The sequence below is a fragment of the Scyliorhinus canicula genome, chromosome 12 (genome assembly GCF_902713615.1).
Source record: "Scyliorhinus canicula chromosome 12, sScyCan1.1, whole genome shotgun sequence".
Classification (NCBI taxonomy): domain Eukaryota; kingdom Metazoa; phylum Chordata; class Chondrichthyes; order Carcharhiniformes; family Scyliorhinidae; genus Scyliorhinus; species Scyliorhinus canicula.
This window is the reverse complement of record NC_052157.1, coordinates 64615886-64637843: the sequence shown is the minus strand read 5'-3', so window position 1 is coordinate 64637843 and position 21958 is coordinate 64615886. Positions and strand designations below refer to the sequence as shown.

General features: G+C 51.5%; 1 protein-coding gene across 1 annotated transcript in view; it reads right to left on the bottom strand.

The window, feature by feature from the left end:
* LOC119974742 (fish-egg lectin-like) overlaps positions 1-20396 on the bottom strand; it is a 30645-nt gene extending 10249 nt beyond the window's left edge. Inside the window, exon 1 of the mRNA XM_038813929.1 lies at positions 20168-20396. Within this exon, the coding sequence (XP_038669857.1) occupies positions 20168-20216 (49 nt within the window). The 5' untranslated portion in view covers positions 20217-20396. The remainder of the gene's footprint in view (positions 1-20167) is intronic.
* Between the last annotated feature and the right edge of the window lie 1562 nt (positions 20397-21958).

Genomic DNA, 21958 nt, shown 5'->3' with positions numbered 1-21958 from the left:
GGTGGTGGTTGATGGCAAATGTTCATCCTGGAGTTCAGTTACTAGTGGTATACCACAAGGATCTGTTTTGGGGCCACTGCTGTTTGTCATTTTTATAAATGACCTGGAAGAAGATGTAGAAGGATGGGTTAGTAAATTTGCAGATGACACGAAGGTCGGTGGAGTTGTGGATAGTGCTGAAGGATGTTATAGGATACAGAGGGACATAGATAAGCTGCAGAGCTGGGCTGAGAGGTGGCAGATGGAGTTTAATGCGGAAAAGTGTGAGGTGGTTCACTTTGGAAGGAGTAACAGGAATACAGAGTACTGGGTTAATGGCAAGATTCTTGGTAGTGTAGATGAACAGAGAGATCTCGGCATCCAGGTACATAAATCCCTGAAAGTTGCCACCCAGGTTAATAGGGCTGTTAAGAAGGCATATGGTGTGCTAGCCTTTATCAGTAGGGGGATTGAGTTTCGGAGCCACAAGGTCATGCTGCAGCTGTACATAACTCTGGTGCGGCCGCACCTGGAGTACTGCGTGCAGTTCTGGTCACCACATTATAGGAAGGATGTGGAAGCTTTGGAAAGGGTTCAGAGGAGATTTACTAGGATGTTGCCTGGTATGGAGGGAAGGTCTTACGAGGAAAGGCTCAGACTCAGGTTGTTTTCGTTAGAGGGGAGAAGGCTGAGAGGTGACTTAATAGAGACATATAAGATAGTCAGAGGGTTAGATAGGGTGGACAGTGAGAGTCTTTTTCCTCGGATGGTGATGACCAACACGAGGGGACATAGCTTTAAATTGAGGGGTGGTAGATATAGGACAGATGTCAGAGGCAGTTTCTTTACTCAGAGTAGTAGGGGTGTGGAATGCCTGCCTGCAACAGTAGTAGACTCGCCAACTTTAAGGACATTTAAGTGGTCACTGGATAGACATATGGATGAAAATGGAATAGTGTTCCCCCTCTAACTCTCCCCCTCCCATTACTCACTCTCTCTCCCTCTCCCCCCACTACTCACTCCCTCTACCCCCTCCCCACTACTCACTCCCTCTCCCCCTCCCCCATTACTCACTCCCTCTCCCCCCTCCCACGACTCACTCCCTCTCCCCCTCCCCCCACTACTCACTCCCTCTCCCCCCTCCCACTACTCCCTCTCCCCCCTCCCACTACTCCCTCTCCCCCCTCCCACTACTCCCTCTCCCCCCTTCCACTACTCCCTCTCCCCCCTCCCACTAATCCCTCTCCCCCCCACTACTCCCTCTCCCCCTCCCACTACTCCCTCTCCCCCCTCCCACTACTCCCTCTCCCCCTCCCACTACTCCCTCTCCCACTACTCCCTCTCCCCCCTCCCACTACTCCCTCTCCCCCTCCCACTACTCCCTCTCCCCCCCACTACTCCCTCTCCCCCCCAATACTCGCACTCTCCCCCCTCCCACTACTCCCTCTCCCCCCTCCCACTACTCCATCTCCCCCCCACTACTCCCTCTACCCCTCCCACTACTCCCTCTCCACCCTCCCACTACTCCCTCTCCCCCCTCCCACTACTCCCTCACCCCCCCACTACTCCCTCTCCCCCCTCCCACTACTCCCTCACCCCGCCACTACTCCCTCTCCCCCCTCCCACTACTCCCTCTCCCCCCCTCCCACTACTCCCTCCCCCCTCCCACTACTCCCTCTCCCCCCACTACTCCCTCTCCCCCCCTCCCACTACTCCCTCTCCCCCCTCCCGCTACTCCCTCTCCCCCTCCCACTACTTCCTCCCCCCTCCCACGACTCCCTCTCCCCCTCCCACTACTCCCTCCCCCCTCCCACTACTCCCTCTCCCCCCTCCCACTACTCCCTCTCCCCCTCCCACTGCTCCCCTCCCACTACTCCCTCTCCCCCCTCCCACTACTTCCCGCTCCCCCCTCCCACTACCCTCCCTCCCCCCTCCCACTCCCTCCTCTCCCCCCTCCCACTACTCCCTCTCCCCTCCCACTCTCCCTCTCCCCTCCCACTACTCCCTCTCCCCCTCCCTCTACTCCCTCACCCCCCCCACTACTCCCTCTCCCCCCACTACTCCCTCTCCCCCCCACTACTCCCTCTCCCCCACTACTCCCCTCTCTCCCCTCCCACTACTCCCTCTCCCCCTCCCACTACTCGCTCTCCCCCCTCCCACTACTCCCTCTCCCCATCCCACTACTCCCCCTCACACTCCCCTCTCCCCCTCCCACTACTCGCTCTCCCCCCTCCCACTACCCCTCTCCCCCTCCCACTACTCCCCTCCCCCTCCCACTACTCCCTCTCCCCCCTCCCACTACTCCCCCTCCTCCCACTACTCCCTCTCCCCCTTCCCACTACTCCTCCCTCTCCCCCCTCCCACTACTCCCTCTCCCCCCTCCCACTACTCCCTCTCCCCCCTCCCACTACTCCCTCTCCCCCCACTACTCCCTCTCCCCCCCACTACTCCCTCTCCCCACTACTCCCTCTCTCCCCTCCCACTACTCCCTCTCCCTCCCCCACTACTCCCTCTCCCTCCCACTACTCCCTCTCCCCCCCCACTACTCCCTCTCCCCCACTACTCCCTCTCTCCCCCACTACTCCCTCTCCCCCCACTACTCCCTCTCCCCCTCCCACTACTCCCTCTCCCCCTCCCACTACTCCCTCCCCCCCTCCCACTACTCCCTCTCTCCCCCCTCCACTACTCCCTCCCCCCCTCCCACTACTCCCTCTCCCCCTCCCACTACTCCCTCCTCCCCCACTACTCGCTCTCCCCCCCCACTACTCCCTCTCCCCCTCCCACTACTCCCCCTCCCCCCCACTACTCACTCCCTCTCCCCCCCTCCCCCACTACTCACTCCCTCTCCCCCTCCCCCATTACTCACTCCCTCTCCCCCTCCCGCTACTCACTCCCTCTCCCCCCTCCCGCTACTCACTCCCTCTCCCCCCCTCCCACTACTCACTCCCTCTCCCCCTCCCACCTCACTCCCTCTCTTCCCCCCCACTAATCCCTCCCCGCCTCTACTCACTCCCTCTCCTCCTCCCTCCCACTACTCACTCCCTCTCCCCCTCCCACTACTCACTCCCTCTATTCCCCCCCACTACTCCCTCCCCGCCATTACTCACTCCCTCTCCCCCTCCCACTACTCACTCCCTCTCTTCACCCCCACTTCTCCCTCCCCGCCACTACTCACTCTCTCACCCCCGCTCCCACTACTCACGCCCTCTCCCACTACTCCCTTTCCCCCCTCCCACTACTCCCTGCCCCCCCTCCCACTACTCCCTCTCCCCCTCCCACTACTCCCTCTCCCCCCTCCCACTACTCCCTCTCACCCCTCCCACTACTCTCTCTCCCCCTCCCACTACTCCCTCTTCCCCTCCCTCCCACTACTCACTCCCTCTCCCCCTCCCCCACTACTCACTCTCTCCCCCTGCCTCCCACTACTCCCTCACCCTCTCCCACTACTCACTCCCTCTCCCCTTCTCCCCACTACTCACTCCCTCTCCCCCCTCCCCCACTACTCACTCCCTCTCCCCCACCCCCATTACTCACTCCTTCTCCCCCTCCCCATTACTCACTCCCTCTCCCCCTCCCACTACTCACTCCCTCTCACCCTTCCCCCCACTACTCAATACTGGCAAGCCTCTCCCGCCGGCGTGGATTAAACCACCTACCTTACCGGCAGGAGCAGGCGGCGCGGGTGGGCACCGGGGTCCTGGGGGGGGCACGGGGCGATCTGACCCCGGTGGAGGCCCCCACGGTGGCCTGGCCCGCGATCGGGGCCCACCGATCGACGGGCGGGCCTGTGCCGTGGGGGGCACTCTTTTTCTTCCGCCTTCGCCATGGTCTTCACCATGGCGGGGGCGGAAGAGTCCCCCTCCCCTGCGCATGCGCCGGTATGACGTCAGCAGCCACTGACGCTCTGCTGCATGTGCGGACGTACGCCGGCCGGCGAAGTCCTTCGGCCCCTGCTGGCGTGGCGCCAAAGGCAGTTCACGCCAGCCGGTGGAGCGGGAACCACTCCGGTGGGGGCCTAGCCCCTCAATGTGGGGGCTTGGCCCCTAAAGGTGCGGAGACCTGGGGCGGCCCGACGCCGGAATGGTTCACGCCACTCCAACATGCCAGGACCCCCCGCCCCGCCAGGTAGGGAGGATTCCAGGCCACAGTCTCCAGTGATGAACATCATTGATTGTTGGAGCAATAATAGAGAAGAATAATTTTTTGGAGACATTGGCGCTGCCGAACTTCTGCAACTACTACTGGGCGGCTAATACAGCGATGATTAGGAAGTGGGTGGTGGGGAAGGGGTCAGCATGGGAATGGATGGAGGCGGCGTCATGCAAAGGCACCAGTTTGGTAATGGCACCTCTGCCGTTCTCGCCGGCCTGTTACTCCACAGGTCCAGTGGTGGTGGCAGCATTGAGGATTTGGGGGCAATGGAGGAGGTATAAGAGGGTGGAGGCTGCGTCGGTCTGGACCCCAATGTGCAATAACCACAGGTTCGTGCTGGGTAGGATAGATGGCGGGTTCCGGAGCTGGCAGAGAGCAGGAATTAGACGGATGGGAGATCTATTCATAGACAGGAGCTTTCCCAGTCTGAAGGCGCTGAAGGACAAGTTCAAGCTGCCGCCGGGGAATGGTTTCAGATATCTGCAAGTGCGGGACTTTCTGAGGAAACAGGTGTTGGTTTTCCCACTGTTGCTGCCACGGGGGATACAGGACAGAGTAGCGTCTGGTACCTGGGTGGGGGAGGGAAAGGTGTCAGATATCTATCAGGAGTTGTTGGAGGCGGGGGAGACCCCGATGGAGGAACTGAAGGGCAAGTGGGAGGAGGGGCTGGGTGGGGAGTTAGAGGCGGGTCTGTGGGCGGACTCCCTAAGCAGGGTTAATTCCTCCTCTTCATGTGCCAGGCTTAGCCGAATACAATTTAAGGTGGCCCACCGGGCACACATGACGGCGGCGAGGATGAGCAAGTTTTTCGGGGTGGAAGACAGATGTGCGAGGTGCACGGGAAGTCCATCAAACCATGTCCATATGTTTTGGGCATGCCCGAAGCTTAGAGGGTTCTGGCAGGGGCTTGCCAAGGTAATGTCCACGGTGCTAGGTACGCGGGTGGTGCTGAGTCCGGAGGTAGCGATCTTTGGAGTGTCAGAAGACCTGGGGTTCGGGGAGTGAAAGAGGCCGACGTTTTGGCCTTTGCCTCGCTGGTAGCCCGGAGACGGATCCTGTTAATGTGGAGGGACTCGAAGCCCCCGTGTGTAGAGACCTGGGTGAGTAACATGTTAGGGTTCTCTCGGAGGTGGCAGCCGTTCGTCGACTTTCTCGGGGAAAATTAAAATGTCAGCAGCAGCAGCATTCTGAAGGGGGGGGGGGATAGGTGCAATATGGTTGAGGGATGTACAGAAGGGGTTGGGTGGGAAATGTTTAGTTTACCATGTTGATGTTTATGTTATTATTATTCTGTTTGTTATTGTTATATAAAAATTTTGCAAATACTTCAATAAAAATATATTTTTTTAAAAGAAACAGAATGGCAATATTCACAGCTGTATGGATCCCAAAGGTCTTAACAAGACTATCAAAAGAGAACATCACTACATCCCAAAGCGTGAGGAAATCACACCTGAGATGGCGAGTGCACAATTCTTTACGAAACGTGACACTTCTCAAGGTTTCCAGCAACTAACGTTAGAGGAACAAAGTACAAAGTGCTGCAATTTTAATATGCCATTTGGACAGTACCGTTTTCTGAGAATGCCGTTTGGCATCAGAAATTTCTCACCGTGCCATGGAGCACATAATCAAAGGCATCAAAGGTGTACGTTGTTGTGTTCCACGTTATGGCTGTAGTATAGATCCACACAGAACATCTCGTTCTTTGACTGTCAGATTATTTATTAACAAGATTAACACATGGAAAGGTACCTAACGAATTGTGATACAGACAATAACAAATCAATGAATTCAGTGAATTCTTCTGGAGCTACTTCTAATGCGACTCTCCTCTTGTACGACTTACTGGTGGTGATATCTGGCAGTTTCGAGTTACATGGTAGATCTCTATCACCACCAGCTGGTTGGAGGCCGCATCAGTAACGTATGCATCACGATCCATGACGACAACAGAGCAGAAGTACGCTCAAATAGAAAAAGAATGCCTAGGTTTAGTTGTAGGCTTGGAGAAATCCCACGGCTACCTGAATAGGCTTCCACCTTTCACAGTTGAGACTGATAATCGTCCTTTGGTTACCATCGTCAACGAGAATCTCAACCTGATGTCTCTGCGCATTCAGGGGTTGATGATCAAGTTACACCCCTATGGCTTCAATCTCATCTACACGCCAGGCAAATATTTGCTCTTAGCAGATGTATTATCGAGAATGCCGATACAAAATATTAGCAGTGAAATTGCAGAAGATCTGCATGTCAATCTTATTTCCACACTACTACCAGTATCAGATACAAAATTCTGAGAGATCCAAGAAGAGACCAGGAAGGATCAAACTCTTCAAGAGATGATGAGGAACATCAACTCACACTGGCCCAGAAATCTATGTATGGAGTTGTACAATATAAAATCTGAACTCAGTATTGTTAATGGAGTGGTACTTCGTTTGAACACTATAGTTATACCTCAATCTCGTTGCAAGGGTGTACTTAAGAGGATACATGAAGGATATCTCACGATTGAGAAGTGTAAACGGAGAGCTTGTGACTGTTTACTGGCTAGGTATAAACCAGGATATTGACGGAATGGTCAGTTGCTGTTACATATGCCAGACGCATTGTTGCAAGCAAACAAGAGAAACTGCAAATATCTGATTTGCCTACGCAGAAAGTAGCTATTAATTTCTTTCACCTATGAAGGAAAGATTATTTAATGATCATGGACTATTTTTCAAACTATTCCGAAATGGCTCTACTGCCAAACGTAGCGGCAAGCCGCGTAACACTGCATACCAAGTCAATTGTTTTGCTTGACACGGAATTCCTCAAGTGACAATGGTCCTTGCTTTAGCTATAAAGTATGGCAACACTTCGCAGTCATGTATCATTTCAATCATGTTGCATCCCGTCAATTTGTACCCACAAGCCAATGGAAAAGCCTAAAATGGTGAACATATTGTCAAGCAATTGTTGCAAAAAGCAGTGCAAAGCCAATCTGATCCATATCTCGCACTATTGAGTTACAGAGCTTCACCATTGTCATATGGCAGATTGCCAGCAGAGTTACTCATGAATAGAAGGTTGCTTACCACACTTCCATACTTGGCCAAGAAGGAGAATGCAATGGTATTGCAGGAAATGCAAAACATTAAAGCAAAACAAAAGCAATTATATGATAGAGTGTCAAGAACTTTACCACCTCTGAGTAGTGATGGCATCGTAAGAGTAAAAGATTCAGGCAATTGGTCGAGAAAAGGCATTGTACTTGGAGATGTAGCACCTCGTTCCTACAATGTACAGACAGAGGAAGGGTTGGTTTGAAGAAGAAATCATCGCACAGTCTTGAAAACTAGGGAAAACTTTCACAACAACGTGATGGATGACAAATCTATGTCATAATCAATGTCAGGTGGAGTGTCAGATAGTTCAGCAGTTCCTGAGCATGAGGATGTCATGGTGAACATTGAATCTACAAGTTCTGAGCAGCAAGGTCAAACTTTGAGAAGATCAATAAGAGTCAGAAGAAAATCTGATCGATTCAATTTGTAGATTTGGACTATTTGTACATACTATGTTTGCTGTTCTATATATATATATATTTGTTAAACTAGTTTTTAATTTTAAAAGAAAAAATAATACTGTTGGACTCACCGGCTAATGATATCACATGTAAATATACTGATGATAATGCAATCATTTATTCCTTCAAAGGAAAGGGGATGTAGTGATATCATGGTTGTGTTGTAATTCACTGACTGACCACTAGGGGTCCCATTAGTATATAAGTGAATGTTAGAGTCAGGTGACCTCAGACTGACTGGAGAGCTGGAAGAGAGAGGTTGCTTGTGCATGATGATACTGTCATTCATCTGTTGTTTTGTACATGGTTGCCCCAGAGTCAATGTTAATAAATCGTTCATAGCTTTAGCTACAAGTGTTCTTGTAATATAAATCAGTCCATCCAACAAGAACATAGCAAGGGGGGTGTTTTACAAATCAAGTTGTCTTCTCTAGGACCTAGGAGGAGGAGTAGGCCATTTGACCCCTTGAGCCTGCTCCATCACCCTAAGATCATAACTGATCTGGTCGTGGCCTCAACTGCTCTTTCCCTTTGACCCATATCCGCTCCTCCCTTAACCATTGACTCCCTTGTCTATCAAAAATCCTTCCAACTCTGCCTTGAATAAATTCAATGACCCTGCAGCCTCCAGGCTATCTAGGGAATAGAATTCCACAGACTAATGACCCTTTGAGGGAAATCAGTTTCTCCTTGTTTCTGTTTTAACTGGGATTCCTCTTATTCTTAAACTGTGTCCCCCTCGTTCTCATCTCTCCAACAAGTGAAAACACCCTCTTGGTACCTACCCCATTAAAGCCCCTCAGGATCTTATATGCTTCATTAAGAAGACCCATCAATCTTCTACATCCCAATAGGCCCAACCTGTTCAATCTTCATAAGGTAACCCCCTCATCCCAAGAATGGTCTTGTTTATTTCCAATTCCTTAGAATCTAGAAGATTGAGAGGCCCGGGGAGGGTCAGTTTGGGGTGCGGGAGGGGGGGAGGGGGGGGGGAGGGCGGGGGGGGTGATGGGGGGATGAATTGATTGAAGTTTCCCACATAAAAAACACAAACGATGGGGGAAATGGGAAAATATTTCCACAGCTTGTGGAGTCCAAGGAGCCGAGTTTAAAATTTGGGCTGGGATTCACCAATAATGGGGCTATGTCCCCAGGCCTGCCAGAAAACAGGAGCGAATCACTCCAGACTTTTTTCAAAATGTATGGAGTGATTCTCCGATTTTAAGAGGGATAGCAGGGCCCTGGCGTACGTTGTGCAGATCCTACTGCCAATTGGGGGCCCTGCACTTCTGGCCACGGGTCATGCATGAGCACATCGGCCACTTCCGCGCCAGGACCGTGCAATATGGCAGAGCCACACAGCGGGCTGGCGCGGAAGGAGATAGGCCCCCCCAGGATCGCGCGTGCTCGCCGATCGGAAGCCCCCGATCGCAGGCCTGGCCGTCATGAAGCCCCCCCCCCCCCCCCGGAGACTGATCCCCTGCCCCCCCACCAGGATGGCTGCCGCGGCCGTGTGTCCGAACTCCCACCAGGTGGAACCATGTTGGATTCACACCGGCAGAACGCAGCCGTTCGACCGCGGAGAATCGCCGCCCCCAACCGGCACCGCAACGACCATGCGCATATGGCTGGTGGCGATTCTCCGGTCCACGGAGAATCACACCCCGGCGCCGGACCCTATCGCGGGTCTGAGGCCTCATTCTCCACCCCCGCACCTAGCGTGATTTCGGCGTGGGGGCTCGGAGAATCCCGTCCTTAGAGTCAGGCTTTTCCGGGGGCGGGGGGGGGGGGGGGGAGTTAGGAAGCACATAGTATCAATGTATTTTAGAGGAAGCTGAACAGGCAGATGAGGAAGATGGGAATGCCGAGTTACGGGGGAGATTTAGGTGAGAAAAGATGGGAAGAGGCTCGATTAGAGCACAGACACCGCCATGGACTGGATGGACCGAATGGCCTGTTTCTGGGCCGTCTCTCCTGTGTAATCTGATGTAAACACACAAAAGAGAGGTACTCTCCTTCCACAAATGGCAATTGATGCTGTATCAATGGATAAGCTCTTATCTGAGATTGGGAGTTTCTTGTTAGTCAGAAGGGATTAAGGGAAATGGGGACAAGTTAGGTGGCTGATCTGTTACGGTCTAATCAAAGGACCTTAATGAACCAGATGGGTTTCATGGTCATCATTAGACTTTTAATTTCAGATTTTTATTTTTGTCAAATTTAAATTTCAACATTTGGGATAGAACATAGAACAGTACAGCACAGAACAGGCCCTTCAGCCCTCAATGTTGTGCCGAGCCATGATCACCCTACTCAAACCCACGTATCCACCCTATACCCATAACCCAACAACCCCCCCCTTAACCTTTCTTTTATTAGGGCACTACGGGCAATTTAGCATGGCCAATCCACCTAACCCGCACATCTTTGGACTGTGGGAGGAAACCGGAGCACCCGGAGGAAACCCACGCACACAGGGGGAGGACGTGCAGACTCCACACAGACAGTGACCCAGCCGGGAATCGAACCTGGGACCCTGGAGCTGTGAAGCATTTATGCTAACCACCATGCTACCCTGCTGCCCCTGCAGACTCCACACAGACAGTGACCCAGGCGGGAATCGAACCTGGGACCCTGGAGCAGTGAAGCATTTATGCTAACCACCATGCTACCGTGCTGCCGTGTGCCGTGATGCTGATGCCCCTGATGCTGGGGTTTGAAACTGCATCCCCACGGCATAACCCTGGGTCTCTGGGTTCTAGTCTAGTGACAATACCACTGGGCCACTGACCTCCAGGACATGGTTTTGGGTGTAAACGCACAAGAGGAAAACAACCCAGGCATTAAACAAATGGGGCCAGATTTTTAATTGTGGCTGGTTTAGCTCACTCAGCTAAATCGCTGGCTTTTAAAGCAGACCAAGCAGGCCAGCAGCATGATTCGATTCCCGTACCAGCCTCCCTGGACAAGTACCGGAATGTGGCGACTAGGGGCTTTTCACAGTAACTTAATTGAAGCCTACTTGTGACAATAAGTGATTTTCATTTTTCATTTTCCAGGCAGCGGAAAGATTAAGGCGGACACTGCAGACCCTCGATTTAAATTGCAAGTTTCCCTTTTTAGTGGGAGGGCCTTTGGAGCTGTTCCCCCTGTCTGTACAATGCAGCCTTCACTGATGGGGGCAATGAGGGGCAGAGACATGGTTCAGAGGCACCAGTCCCTTGTCCCCTTTGATGTTAGCAGCACAAGGTTTGAGTTCCAAAAATCTTGCAGCGTTGCTGCGAAAACTTTTATTCAAAGTTCTTCAGCATTTTTAACAATTTTCCCCAAAATCTTCAATTGCTTTTATGGGTTTATATAACATTTGTGTGATTAAAACCTCCAGGAATGCCTCCAGCCAGAGTATGTAACTCTCACGTGAGGTGACACCAGGGGCGGGATTCACCGGAGAATCGCCGGGGGGGGGGGGGGGTCCTGCGAGCGGGCTAATTCCGGGGGGGGGGGGGTCTATGTTCTTCCGCGACGAGCCCCTATAGGGTTCCGCCATGTTGCCCGGGAGCCGACATGGAGATGGCAATCTATGCGCATGCGCGGACCTGCGTCGGCCGTGGGGCACAGACCCGGGCCAGCCGTGGCGTGCATGCGCGGACCCGCGCCGCCCGTAACAGCAGTTGGAGCTGCGTGAAGCGCTCCAGTGCTGTGCTGGCTCCCTGTGCGGCACAGAATCGCTGCTCCTAGTGGCCAGATGACGCCATCGTAAAACACTCCGGCGTTTACAACAACTTCAACACTTAGCCCCATTATCGGAGAATCCCGCCCCAGGTTAGAGAAAAATGATTAAGGTGGTTTGATTCTCAACTCCCATCTGTCCCAGGGCAATTTTCAGGCATTAGAGACAAAACCAGGATAATCGTTATGGAAAATAAAACATCCCTTTAAACGCCGAAGGATTGAGAAAAGGGGGAAGGCGGTATCTGTTGGGTCTAAAGGCTCCAGAACTAAAACCTCAATCCATTTACTGCTAACAATCACCCCAGATAATTGGTTCATGGCTGGAAGATATTCCAGAGCGAATACAACAATGAAAAGAATTTACAGCTTTCAAGAGAGAGTGAGAGAGTGAGTGAATGAGAGAGAAAGTGAGTGAGAGAGCGAGTGAGTGAGAGCGAGAATGAGTGAATGAGAGAGAGTGAAAGAGTGTGACAGAGAGTGAGTGAGTGAGTGAGGAGTTTGCAAGTGAGTGAGTGAGCGATTGAACAAAAGAGAGTGAGAAAGAGTGCAAATGAGTGAGAGTGAGAGGGGTGAGAAAGACAGAGAGAAAGTGAGAGAGAGGATGAGAAAGATAGTTTGAGATAGAGAGTGAGGAGTGAGAGAGAGGCTGACTAAGAGTGGGAGAGAGGGTGAGAGAGAGGGAGTGAAAGATTGAATAAGTGAGTGAATGAGTGAGTGAGATAAATTGAGAGAGATGAGTGAGAGTGAGCAAGAAGGAGAAACAGATGAGAAAGTGATAAAGGTGAAAGGGAATGAGTGAGTCAGACAGTTTGAGAGAGAATGAGTGGGAGAATGTGCGAGAAAGAGAAAGGGGGTGAAAGACAAAGAGAAAGTGAGAGAGAAGGTGAGAGATTGAGCAAGAGAATTTGTTGCAGAAAGAGATTGAGTGAGAGAAAGAGAAAAACAAAGGGCGATAAAGTGAGTGAGAGGGTTGGAGAGGGAATAGAAGACTGAGTGAGACAGTGACAGCAAGTGAGTGAGTGAGTGAGATACAGAATGAGTGGAGGAGAGAGAGAGTGAATGGGGGGAGAGAGAGTGAGTGAGACACAGGGTGAGTGGGGGAGAGAGAGAGAGGGTGAGTGTGTTAGCCACAGTGAATGGAGAGAGAGAGAGAGTGAGTGAGACACAGGGTGAGTGGGGGAGAGAGAGAGAGGGTGAGTGTGTTAGTTGCAGTGAATGGAGAGGGAGAGAGTGAGTGAGACACAGGGTGAGTGGGAGAGAGAGAGAGGGTGAGTGTGTTAGCCACAGTGAATGGGGAGAGAGAGAGTGAGTGAGACACAGGGTGAGTGGGAGAGAGAGAGAGAGGATGAGTGTGTTAGCCACAGTGAATGGGGAGAGAGAGAGTGAGTGAGACACAGGGTGAGTGGGAGAGAGAGAGAGGGTGAGTGTGTTAGCCACAGTGAATGGGGAGAGAGAGAGAGGGTGAGTGTGTTAGAGATAGAGATAGAGAAATACAGCACAGAACAGGCCCTTCGGCCCACGATGTTGCGCCAAACTTTTGTCCTAGGTTAATCAAAGAATTTTGGACAATTTTTCATGGCCAATCCACCCAACCTGCACATCTTTGGACTGTGGGAGGAAACCGGAGCACCTGGAGGAAACCCACGCAGTCACGGGGAGGATGTGCAGACTCCACACAGACAGTGACCCAAGTCGAAATCGAACTTGGGACCCTGGAGCTGTGAAGCAATTGTGCTATCCACAATACTACCGTGCTGCCCTTAAGAAGTTAACCTACACTCCATTATTCTACCCTAATCCATGTACCTATCCAATAGCCGCTTGAAGGTCCCTAACGTTTCCGACTCAACTACTTCCACAGGCAGTGCATTCCATGCCCCCACTACTCTCTGGGTAAAGAACCTACCTCTGACATCCCCTCTATATCTTCCACCATTTATCTTAAATTTATGTCCTCTTGTAATGGTGTGTTCCACCCGGGGAAAAAGTCTCTGACTATCTACTCTATCTATTCCCCTAATCATCTTATAAACCTCTATCAAGTCGCCCCTCATCCTTCTCCGTTCTAATGAGAAAAGGCCTAGCACCCTCAACCTTTCCTTGTATGACCTGCTCTCCATTCCAGGCAACATCCTGGTAAATCTCCTTTGCACCTTTTCCAAAGCTTCCACATCCTTCCTAAAATGAGGCGACCAGAACTGCACACAGTACTCCAAATGTGGCCTGACCAAGGTTTTGTACAGCTGCATCATCACCTCACGGCTCTTAAATTCAATCCCTCTGCTAATGAACGCTAGCACACCATAGGCCTTCTTCACAGCTCTATCCACTTGAGTGGCAACTTTCAAAGATCTATGAACATAGACCCCAAGATCTCTTTTGTCCTTCCAAAATGGACAACCTCACACTTGTCAGGGTTAAACTCCATCTGCCACTTCTCAGCCCAGCTCTGCATTCTATCTATGTCTCTTTGAAGCTGACAACAGCCCTCCTCACTATCCACAACTCCACCAATCTTCGTATCATCTGCACATTTACTGACCCACCCTTCAACTCCCTCATCCAAGTCGTTAATGAAAATCACAAACAGCAGAGGACCCAGAACTGATCCCTGCGGTACACCACTGATAACTGGGCTCCAGGTTGAATATTTGCCATCCACCACCACTCTCTGTCTTCTATCGGTTAGGCAGTTTGTTATCCAACTGGCCAAATTTCCCACTATCCCATGCCTCCTTACTTTCTGCACAAGCCTACAATGGGGAACCTTATCAAATGCCTTACTAAAATCCATGTACACTACATCCACTGCTTTACCTTCATCCACATGCTTGGTCACCTCCTCAAAGAAGTCAATAAGACTTGTAAGGCAAGACCTACCCCTCACAAATCCGTGCTGACTATCCCTAATCAAGCAGTATCTTTCCAGATGCTCAGAAATCCTATCCCTCAGTACCCTTTCCATTACTTTGCCTACCACCGAAGTAAGACTAACTGGCCTGTAATTCCCAGGGTTATCCCTATTCCCTTTTTTAAACAGGGGCACGACATTCGCCACTCTCCAATCCTCTGGTACCACCCCTGTTGACAGCGAGGACGAAAAGATCATTGCCAACGGCTCTGCAATTTCATTTCTTGCTTCCCATAGAATCCTTGGATATATCCCGTCAGGCCCGGGGGACTTGTCTATCCTCAAGTTTTTCAAAACGCGCAACACATCTTCCTTCCTGACAAGTATCTCCTCGAGCTTATCAGTCTGTTTCACACTGTCCTCTCCAACAATATGGCCCCTCTCGTTTGTAAATACTGAAGAAAAGCACTCGTTCAAGACCACTCCTATCTTTTCAGACTCAATACACAATCTCCCGCTACTGTCCTTGATCGGACCTACCCTCGCTCTAGTCATTCTCATATTTCTCACATATGTGTAAAAGGCCTTGGGGTTTTCCTTGATCCTACCTGCCAAAGATTTTTCATGCCCTCTCTTAGCTCTCCTAATCCCTTTCTTCAGTTCCCTCCTGGCTATCTTGTATCCCTCCAGCGCCATGTCTGAGCCTTGTTTCTTCAGCCTTACATAAGTCTCCTTCTTCCTCTTAACAAGACATTCAACCTCTCTTGTCAACCATGGTTCCCTCACTCGACCATCTCTTCCCTGCCTGACAGGGACATACATATCAAAGACACGCAGTACCTGTTCCTTGAACAAGTTCCACATTTCACTTGTGTCCTTCCCTGACAGCCTATGTTCCCAACTTCTACACTTCAATTCTTGTCTGACAGCATTGTATTTACCCTTCCCCCAATTATAAACCTTGCCCTGTTGCACGCACCTATCCCTCTCCATAACTAAAGTGAAAGTCACAGAATTGTGGTCACTACCTCCAAAATGCTCCCCCACTAACAAATCTATCACCTGCCCTGGTTCATTACCAAGTACTAAATCCAATATGGCCTCCCCTCTGGTCGGACAATCTACATACTGTGTTAGAAAAGCTTCCTGGACACACTGCACAAACACTACCCCATCCAAACTATTTGATCTAAGGAGTTTCCACTCAATGTTTGGGAAGTTGAAGTCACCCATGACTACTACCCTGTGACTTCTGCACCTTTCCAAAATCTGTTTCCCAATCTGTTCCTCCACATCTCTGCTGCTATTGGGGGGGCCTATAGAAAACTCCCAACAAGGTGACTGCTCCTTTCCTATTTCTGACTTCAACCCATATTACCTCAGTAGGCAGATTCCCCTCGAACTGCCTTTCTGCAGCTGTTATACTATCTCTAATTAACAGTGCCACCCCCCCACCCCCCCCCCCCCCCACCTCTTTTACCATCCTCCCTAATCTTGTTGAAACATCTATAACCAGGGACCTCCAACAACCATTTCTGCCCCTCTTCAATCCAAGTTTCTGTGATGGCCACCACATCGTAGTCCCAAGTACCGATCCATGCCTTAAGTTCACCCACCTTATTCCTGATGCTTCTTGCATTAAAGTATACACACTTCAACCCATCTCCTTGCCTGCAAGTACTCTCCTTTGTCAGTGTTACCTTCCCCACTGCATCACTACGTGCTTTGGCGTCCTGAATATCGGCTTCCTTAGTTGCTGGACTACAAATCCGGTTCCCACTCCCCTGCCAAATTAGTTTAAACCCTCCCGAAGTGTACTAGAAAACCTCCCCCCAGGATATTGGTGCCCCTCTGGTTCAGATGCAACCCGTCCTGCTTGTACAGGTCCCACCTTCCCCAGAATGCGCTCCAATTATCCAAATACCTGAAGCCCTCCCTCCTACACCATTCCTGCAGCCACGTGTTCAACTGCACTCTCTCCCTATTCCTAGCCTCGCTATCACGTGGCACCGGCAACAAACCAGAGATGACAACTCTGTCTGTCCTGGCCTTTAACTTCCAGCCTAACTCCCTAAACTTGTTTATTACCTCCACACCCTTTTTCCTACCTATGTCGTTGGTACCAATGTGCACCACAACTTCTGGCTGCTCACCCTCCCCCTTCAGGATCCTGAAGACACGATCCGAGACATCCCTGGCCCTGGCACCCGGGAGGCAACATACCTTTCGGGAGTCTCGCTCGCGACCATAGAATCTCCTATCTATTCCCCTAACCATTGAATCTCCTATTACTATTGCTTTTCTATGCTCCCCCCTTCCCTTCTGAGCCCCAGAGCCAGACTCAGTGCCAGAGACCTGGCCGCTGGGGCCTTCCCCCGGTAGGTCATCCCCCCCAACAGCATCCAAAACGGTATACTTGTTTTGAAGGGGAACGGCCACGAGGGATCCCTGCACTGTCTGCCTGTTAGTTTTCTTTCCCCTGACTGTAACCCAGCTACTCTTGTCCAGTACCTTTGGTGTGGCTACCTCCCTGTAACTCTTCTCGAGAACCCCCTCTGCCTCCTGGATGATCCGAAGTTCATCCAGCTCCAGCTCCAGTACCTTAACACGGTCTCTGAGGAGCTGGAGCTGGGTGCACTTCCCGCAGGTATAGTCAGCGGGGACACCAGTGGTATCCCTCACCACCCACATCCTACAGGAAGAGCATGCAACTGCCCCAGCCTCCATCCCCTCTTACTTTACAGAATTAGCTGCCCTGTAGACCAACTGGACCTCTGCCCTCTGACTCTGCTTCCAGTCAGCTGTACTCTAAACTCCTGGCTCCCTTCGCGCTCTTTGATAAATATAGGAAATTAAATGTCAGGAGCACCTTACTCCCTCCTCACCTAACTCCCTCAGTCACCAAACTCACACTGTCGCACTCAAATGCCACAAGTTCAGCACTCTAGTGCAAAAAGTTAGCCACAGTGAATGGGGAGAGAGAGAGAGGGTGAGTGTGTTAGTCACAGTGAATGGGGAGAGAGAGAGTGAGTGAGACACAGGGTGAGTTGGGGAGAGAGAGAGGGTGAGTGTGTTAGCCACAGTGAATGGGGAGAGAGAGAGGGTGAGTGTGTTAGCCACAGTGAATGGGGAGAGAGAGAGTGAGTGAGACACAGGGTGAGTGGGAGAGAGAGAGAGAGGGTGAGTGTGTTAGCCACAGTGAATGGGGAGAGAGAGAGTGAGTGAGACACAGGGTGAGTGGGAGAGAGAGAGGGTGAGTGTGTTAGCCACAGTGAATGAGGAGAGAGAGAGTGAATGAGACACAGGGTGAGTGGGAGAGAGAGAGGGTGAGTGTGTTAGCCACAGTGAATGAGCAGAGAGAGAGTGAGTGAGACACAGGGTGAGTGGGAGAGAGAGAGGGTGAGTGTGTTAGCCACAGTGAATGAGCAGAGAGAGAGTGAGTGAGACACAGGGTGAGTGGGAGAGAGAGAGGGTGAGTGTGTTAGCCACAGTGAATGAGCAGAGAGAGAGTGAGTGAGACACAGGGTGAGTGGGAGAGAGAGAGGGTGAGTGTGTTAGCCACAGTGAATGAGGAGAGAGAGAGAGGGTGAGTGTGTTAGCCACAGTGAATGGAGAGAGAGTGAGTGAGACACAGGGTGAGAGGGAGGGAGAGAGAGAGTGAGTGTGTTAGCCACAGTGAATGGAGAGAGAGAGTGAGTGAGTGAGACACAGGGTGAGAGGGAGGGAGAGAGAGAGTGAGTGTGTTAGCCACAGTGAATGGAGAGCGAGAGAGTGAGTGAGTGAGACACAGGGTGAGAGGGAGGGAGAGAGAGAGTGAGTGTGTTAGCCACAGTGAATGGAGAGAGAGAGTGAGTGAGAGAGAGAGAGAGAGGGGGTGAATGTGTTAGCCACAGAGAATGGGGAGAGAGAGAGTGAGTTAGTGAGACACAGGGTGAGAGGGAGGGAGAGAGAGAGTGAGTGTGTTAGCCACAGTGAATGGAGAGAGAGAGTGAGTGAGAGAGAGAGAGAGAGGGTGAAATGTTAGCCACAGAGAATGGGGAGAGACAGAGTGAGTGAGACACAGGGTGAGAGGGAGGGAGAGAGAGGGTGAGTGTGTTAGCCACAGTGAATGGGGAGGGAGAGAGAGGGTGAGTGTGTTAGCCACAGTGAATGGAGAGAGAGAGTGAGTGAGACACAGGGTGAGTGTGTTAGCCACAGTGAATGGAGAGAGAGAGTGAGTGAGACACAGGGTGAGTGGGAGAGAGAGAGAGAGGGTGAGTGTGTTAGCCACAGTGAATGGGGAGAGAGAGAGTGAGTGAGACACAGGGTGAGTGGGAGAGAGAGAGAGGGTGAGTGTGTTAGCCACAGTGAATGGGGAGAGAGAGAGGGTGAGTGTGTTAGCCACAGTGAATGGGGAGAGAGAGAGGGTGAGTGTGTTAGCCACAGTGAATGGGGAGAGAGGGTGAGTGTGTTAGCCACAGTGAATGGGGAGAGAGAGAGGGTGAGTGTGTTAGCCACAGTGAATGGGGAGAGAGAGAGTGAGTGAGACACAGGGGGCGAGATTTTCCGCAAATGCGGAGAATCGTAGGCTGCCGTGGGACAGGCCGTGACCCACGGCAGCCTTCATGCCCACTTCCGGGGCCGATTCTCACCCCCGGGCGGGGCCAGGAGAGCGGCCCCATGAGTCACGGCCGCACGCCAAGCGTCACGTCGGCTGACGTGGCCGATGATGTCAGCCGCGCATGCGCAGGTTGGACAATGCCAACCCGCGCATGCGCAGTTGCCGTCTTTTCCCTCACCCGCCCCGAAAGACGTGGCGGCTTGATCTTGCGGGGCGGCAGAGGGATAAAGAGTTACGGATGCACGGCCCGCGATCGGTGGGCACCGATCACTGGCCTATGCCCCCCTTGGCACGGCCGTGGTACTGCCGTGCCAATCGGGCCCCCAGATGCCACAAACGGGCATCTGGCGCCCGTTTCACGACGGCAGCGAGCAGGTGTGTTTGCTGCCGTGGTGAAACGGGCGTGAAGGCCCGGCCGCTCGGCCCATCGGCCTCGGAGAATCGCCGCTTGCCGTAAAAAACGGCGAGCAGCGATTTGTGTCGTGGGGCGGCCGTGGCGGTGGTGGGGGGGGGGGGGAATAGCGGGAGGACTTGAAAAATGTCGGGAGGCCCTCCCGCTATTCTGCCACCCAGCGTGGGGGGCGGCGTGACGCAGTTGCGCCAATTCTCCGGCCCGGCGCAGTGCTCGGAGAATCTCGCCCACAGAGTGAGTGGGGGTAAAAGAGAATGTGTGAGGCAAGAGCGAGTGGAGGAGAGAGAGAGAGAGTGAGACAGAGTGAGTGGAGGGGGGAGAGAGAGAGTGAGTGAGACAGAGTGAGTGAGACAGAGTGAGTGGAGGGGGAGAGAGAGAGTGAGTGAGACAGAGTGAGTGGAGGAGGGAGAGAGAGAGTGAGTGAGACAGAGTGAGTGGAGGAGAGAGAGAGAGAGAATGAATGAGACAGAGTGAGTGGAGGAGGCAGAGAGAGAGAGAGTGAGACAGGGTGAGTGGAGGAGGGAGAAAGAGAGTGAGTGAGACAGAGTGAGTGGAGGAGGTAGAGAGAGAGTGAGACAGAGTGAGTGGAGGAGAGAGAGTGAGAGCACCAGTAAGTTAAGGACTGAGAGAAAATGAAAAACGATGTGAGCGAGCAAGATTGACAGACAGCAAACCAGAGGCACTAAATTAATGACCTTGAGTGACAGAACCTGTGATGAAAGCTTTGCAGACACATGTTCCAATGGGTACAGTGAAAAGAAGCAGCAGTTCAGGGGGATGTCTGACCCTGAACACTCGGTTTACAGTTTCACATTGCAGTCCCTAAACATTAACACAACTCTGCGTTTAAGGTGTCAAACTCACCCCAAGAGGCTCCAGCACAGAGCAGCAACAGGAAGATGCACACTCTCATTGTCTTGTGGTGTGTCACACACACTGACAATCCTGCAGATGTACAGTGTCCCAACACAATGCTGCAGGTATATTTATTGGGAAGTGCTGACAAATCCCCAATGCTGTTGTGACTTACGAAACTCCCAACAGCTCAGGCAGTTACAATGTCCCAATAAGTTGGTCAGTTTACAAAACTCACCACAGAATTGTGATTACCAAATCCACAGCAGCCCAGAAAGACTTGCATTGATGGGGTTGTCATGGGAAAGACAACAGAGGGAAAGGGTAGATATTTAATATTCCCTGTCACCACCTATCAGGACTCGGAGAAGGGAAAGAGGAGCCCAGGAGAAAAGAGTAGTTCAGACCAGTATTCTACTTTTCCCATTTCACTGTTTTTTCCTTCTGGGAGGGGACCTGGGAGTTGGGGGCAGATGATAAGCCGAGTGGTGATGACACTGTATTTGTAATTCAGATGCCCCGTCTAATGATAAGCAGAGGTTGTTGCGCCCATTGAAATTGGCCGGTACGATGTTGTGGGCATCACAGAGACGTGGCTGCAAGGGGATCAGGGCTGGGATCTAAATATACAAGGATATGTGTCCTATCGAAAGGACAGGCAGATAGGAAAAGGGGGCGGGGTTGCATTGTTAGTAAAGAATGAAGTTAAATCGATAGCAAGGAACGATATAGGATCAGAAGGCATAGAATCTCTGTGGGTAGTGTTGAGGAATCGCAAAGGTAAAAAGACCCTGATGGGAGTTATGTACAGGCCCCCCAGCAGGAGTCAGAAGGTGGGGCAGAAAATAAATCAGGAAATAGAAAAGAAATATAAGAAAGGCAACATTACAATAATCATAGTGGACTTCAATACGCAGGTGGACTGGGAAAATTAGGTTGGCAGCGGATTCTAAGAAAAGGAACTTGTGGAATGTCAAAGTGATGTTTTTTTTTGGAGCAGCTTGTGACAGAGCCTACTAAGGAACAGGCAGTTCAGGATTTGGTGATGTGTAATGAGGCAGACTTGATTAGGGAACTTAAGGTGAAGGAACCCTTAGGGACGACAATATGATAGAATTGACCCTGCAGTTTGAGAGGGAGAAGCTGGAGTCAGATGTAACGGTATTACAATTAAATAAGGGTAACTACAAAGACATGAGGGAGGAGCGGGCCAGAGTTGATTGGAAAAGGAGACTAGCAGGGAAGACAGTGGAACAGCAATGACAGGAGTTTTGGGGGGTTATTCGGGAGGCACAACATTAAATTCACCCCAAGGAGGAGGAAACATGTTAAGGGCAGGACAAGGCATCCATGGTTGACGAGGGAAGTCAAGGGCAGCATAAAAGCAAAAGAAAAAGCTTACAAAGTGGCGAGGATTAGTGGGAAGCCAGAGGATTGGGAATCATTTAAAAGCGAGCAGAGGACAACTAAAAAAGCAATAAGGGGGGGAAGATGAAGTATGAGTGCAAGTTAGCTAGTAATATAAAGGAAGATAGGAAGAGTTTCTTTCAGTATATAAAAGGTAAGAGGGAGGCAAAAATAGACATTGAGCCACGGGAAAACGTGGGTGGAGAAGTAATAATAGGAAACAAAGAAATGGCAGACAAACTGAACAGTTACTTTGCATCAGTCTTCACGGTGGAAGACACCAGTGGGATGCCAGAGCTCCAGGAGAACCAGGGGGCAGAGGTGAGTGCAGTGGCCATCACTAAGGAGAAGGTTCTGGGGAAACTGAAAGGTCTGAAGGTGGATAAGTCACCT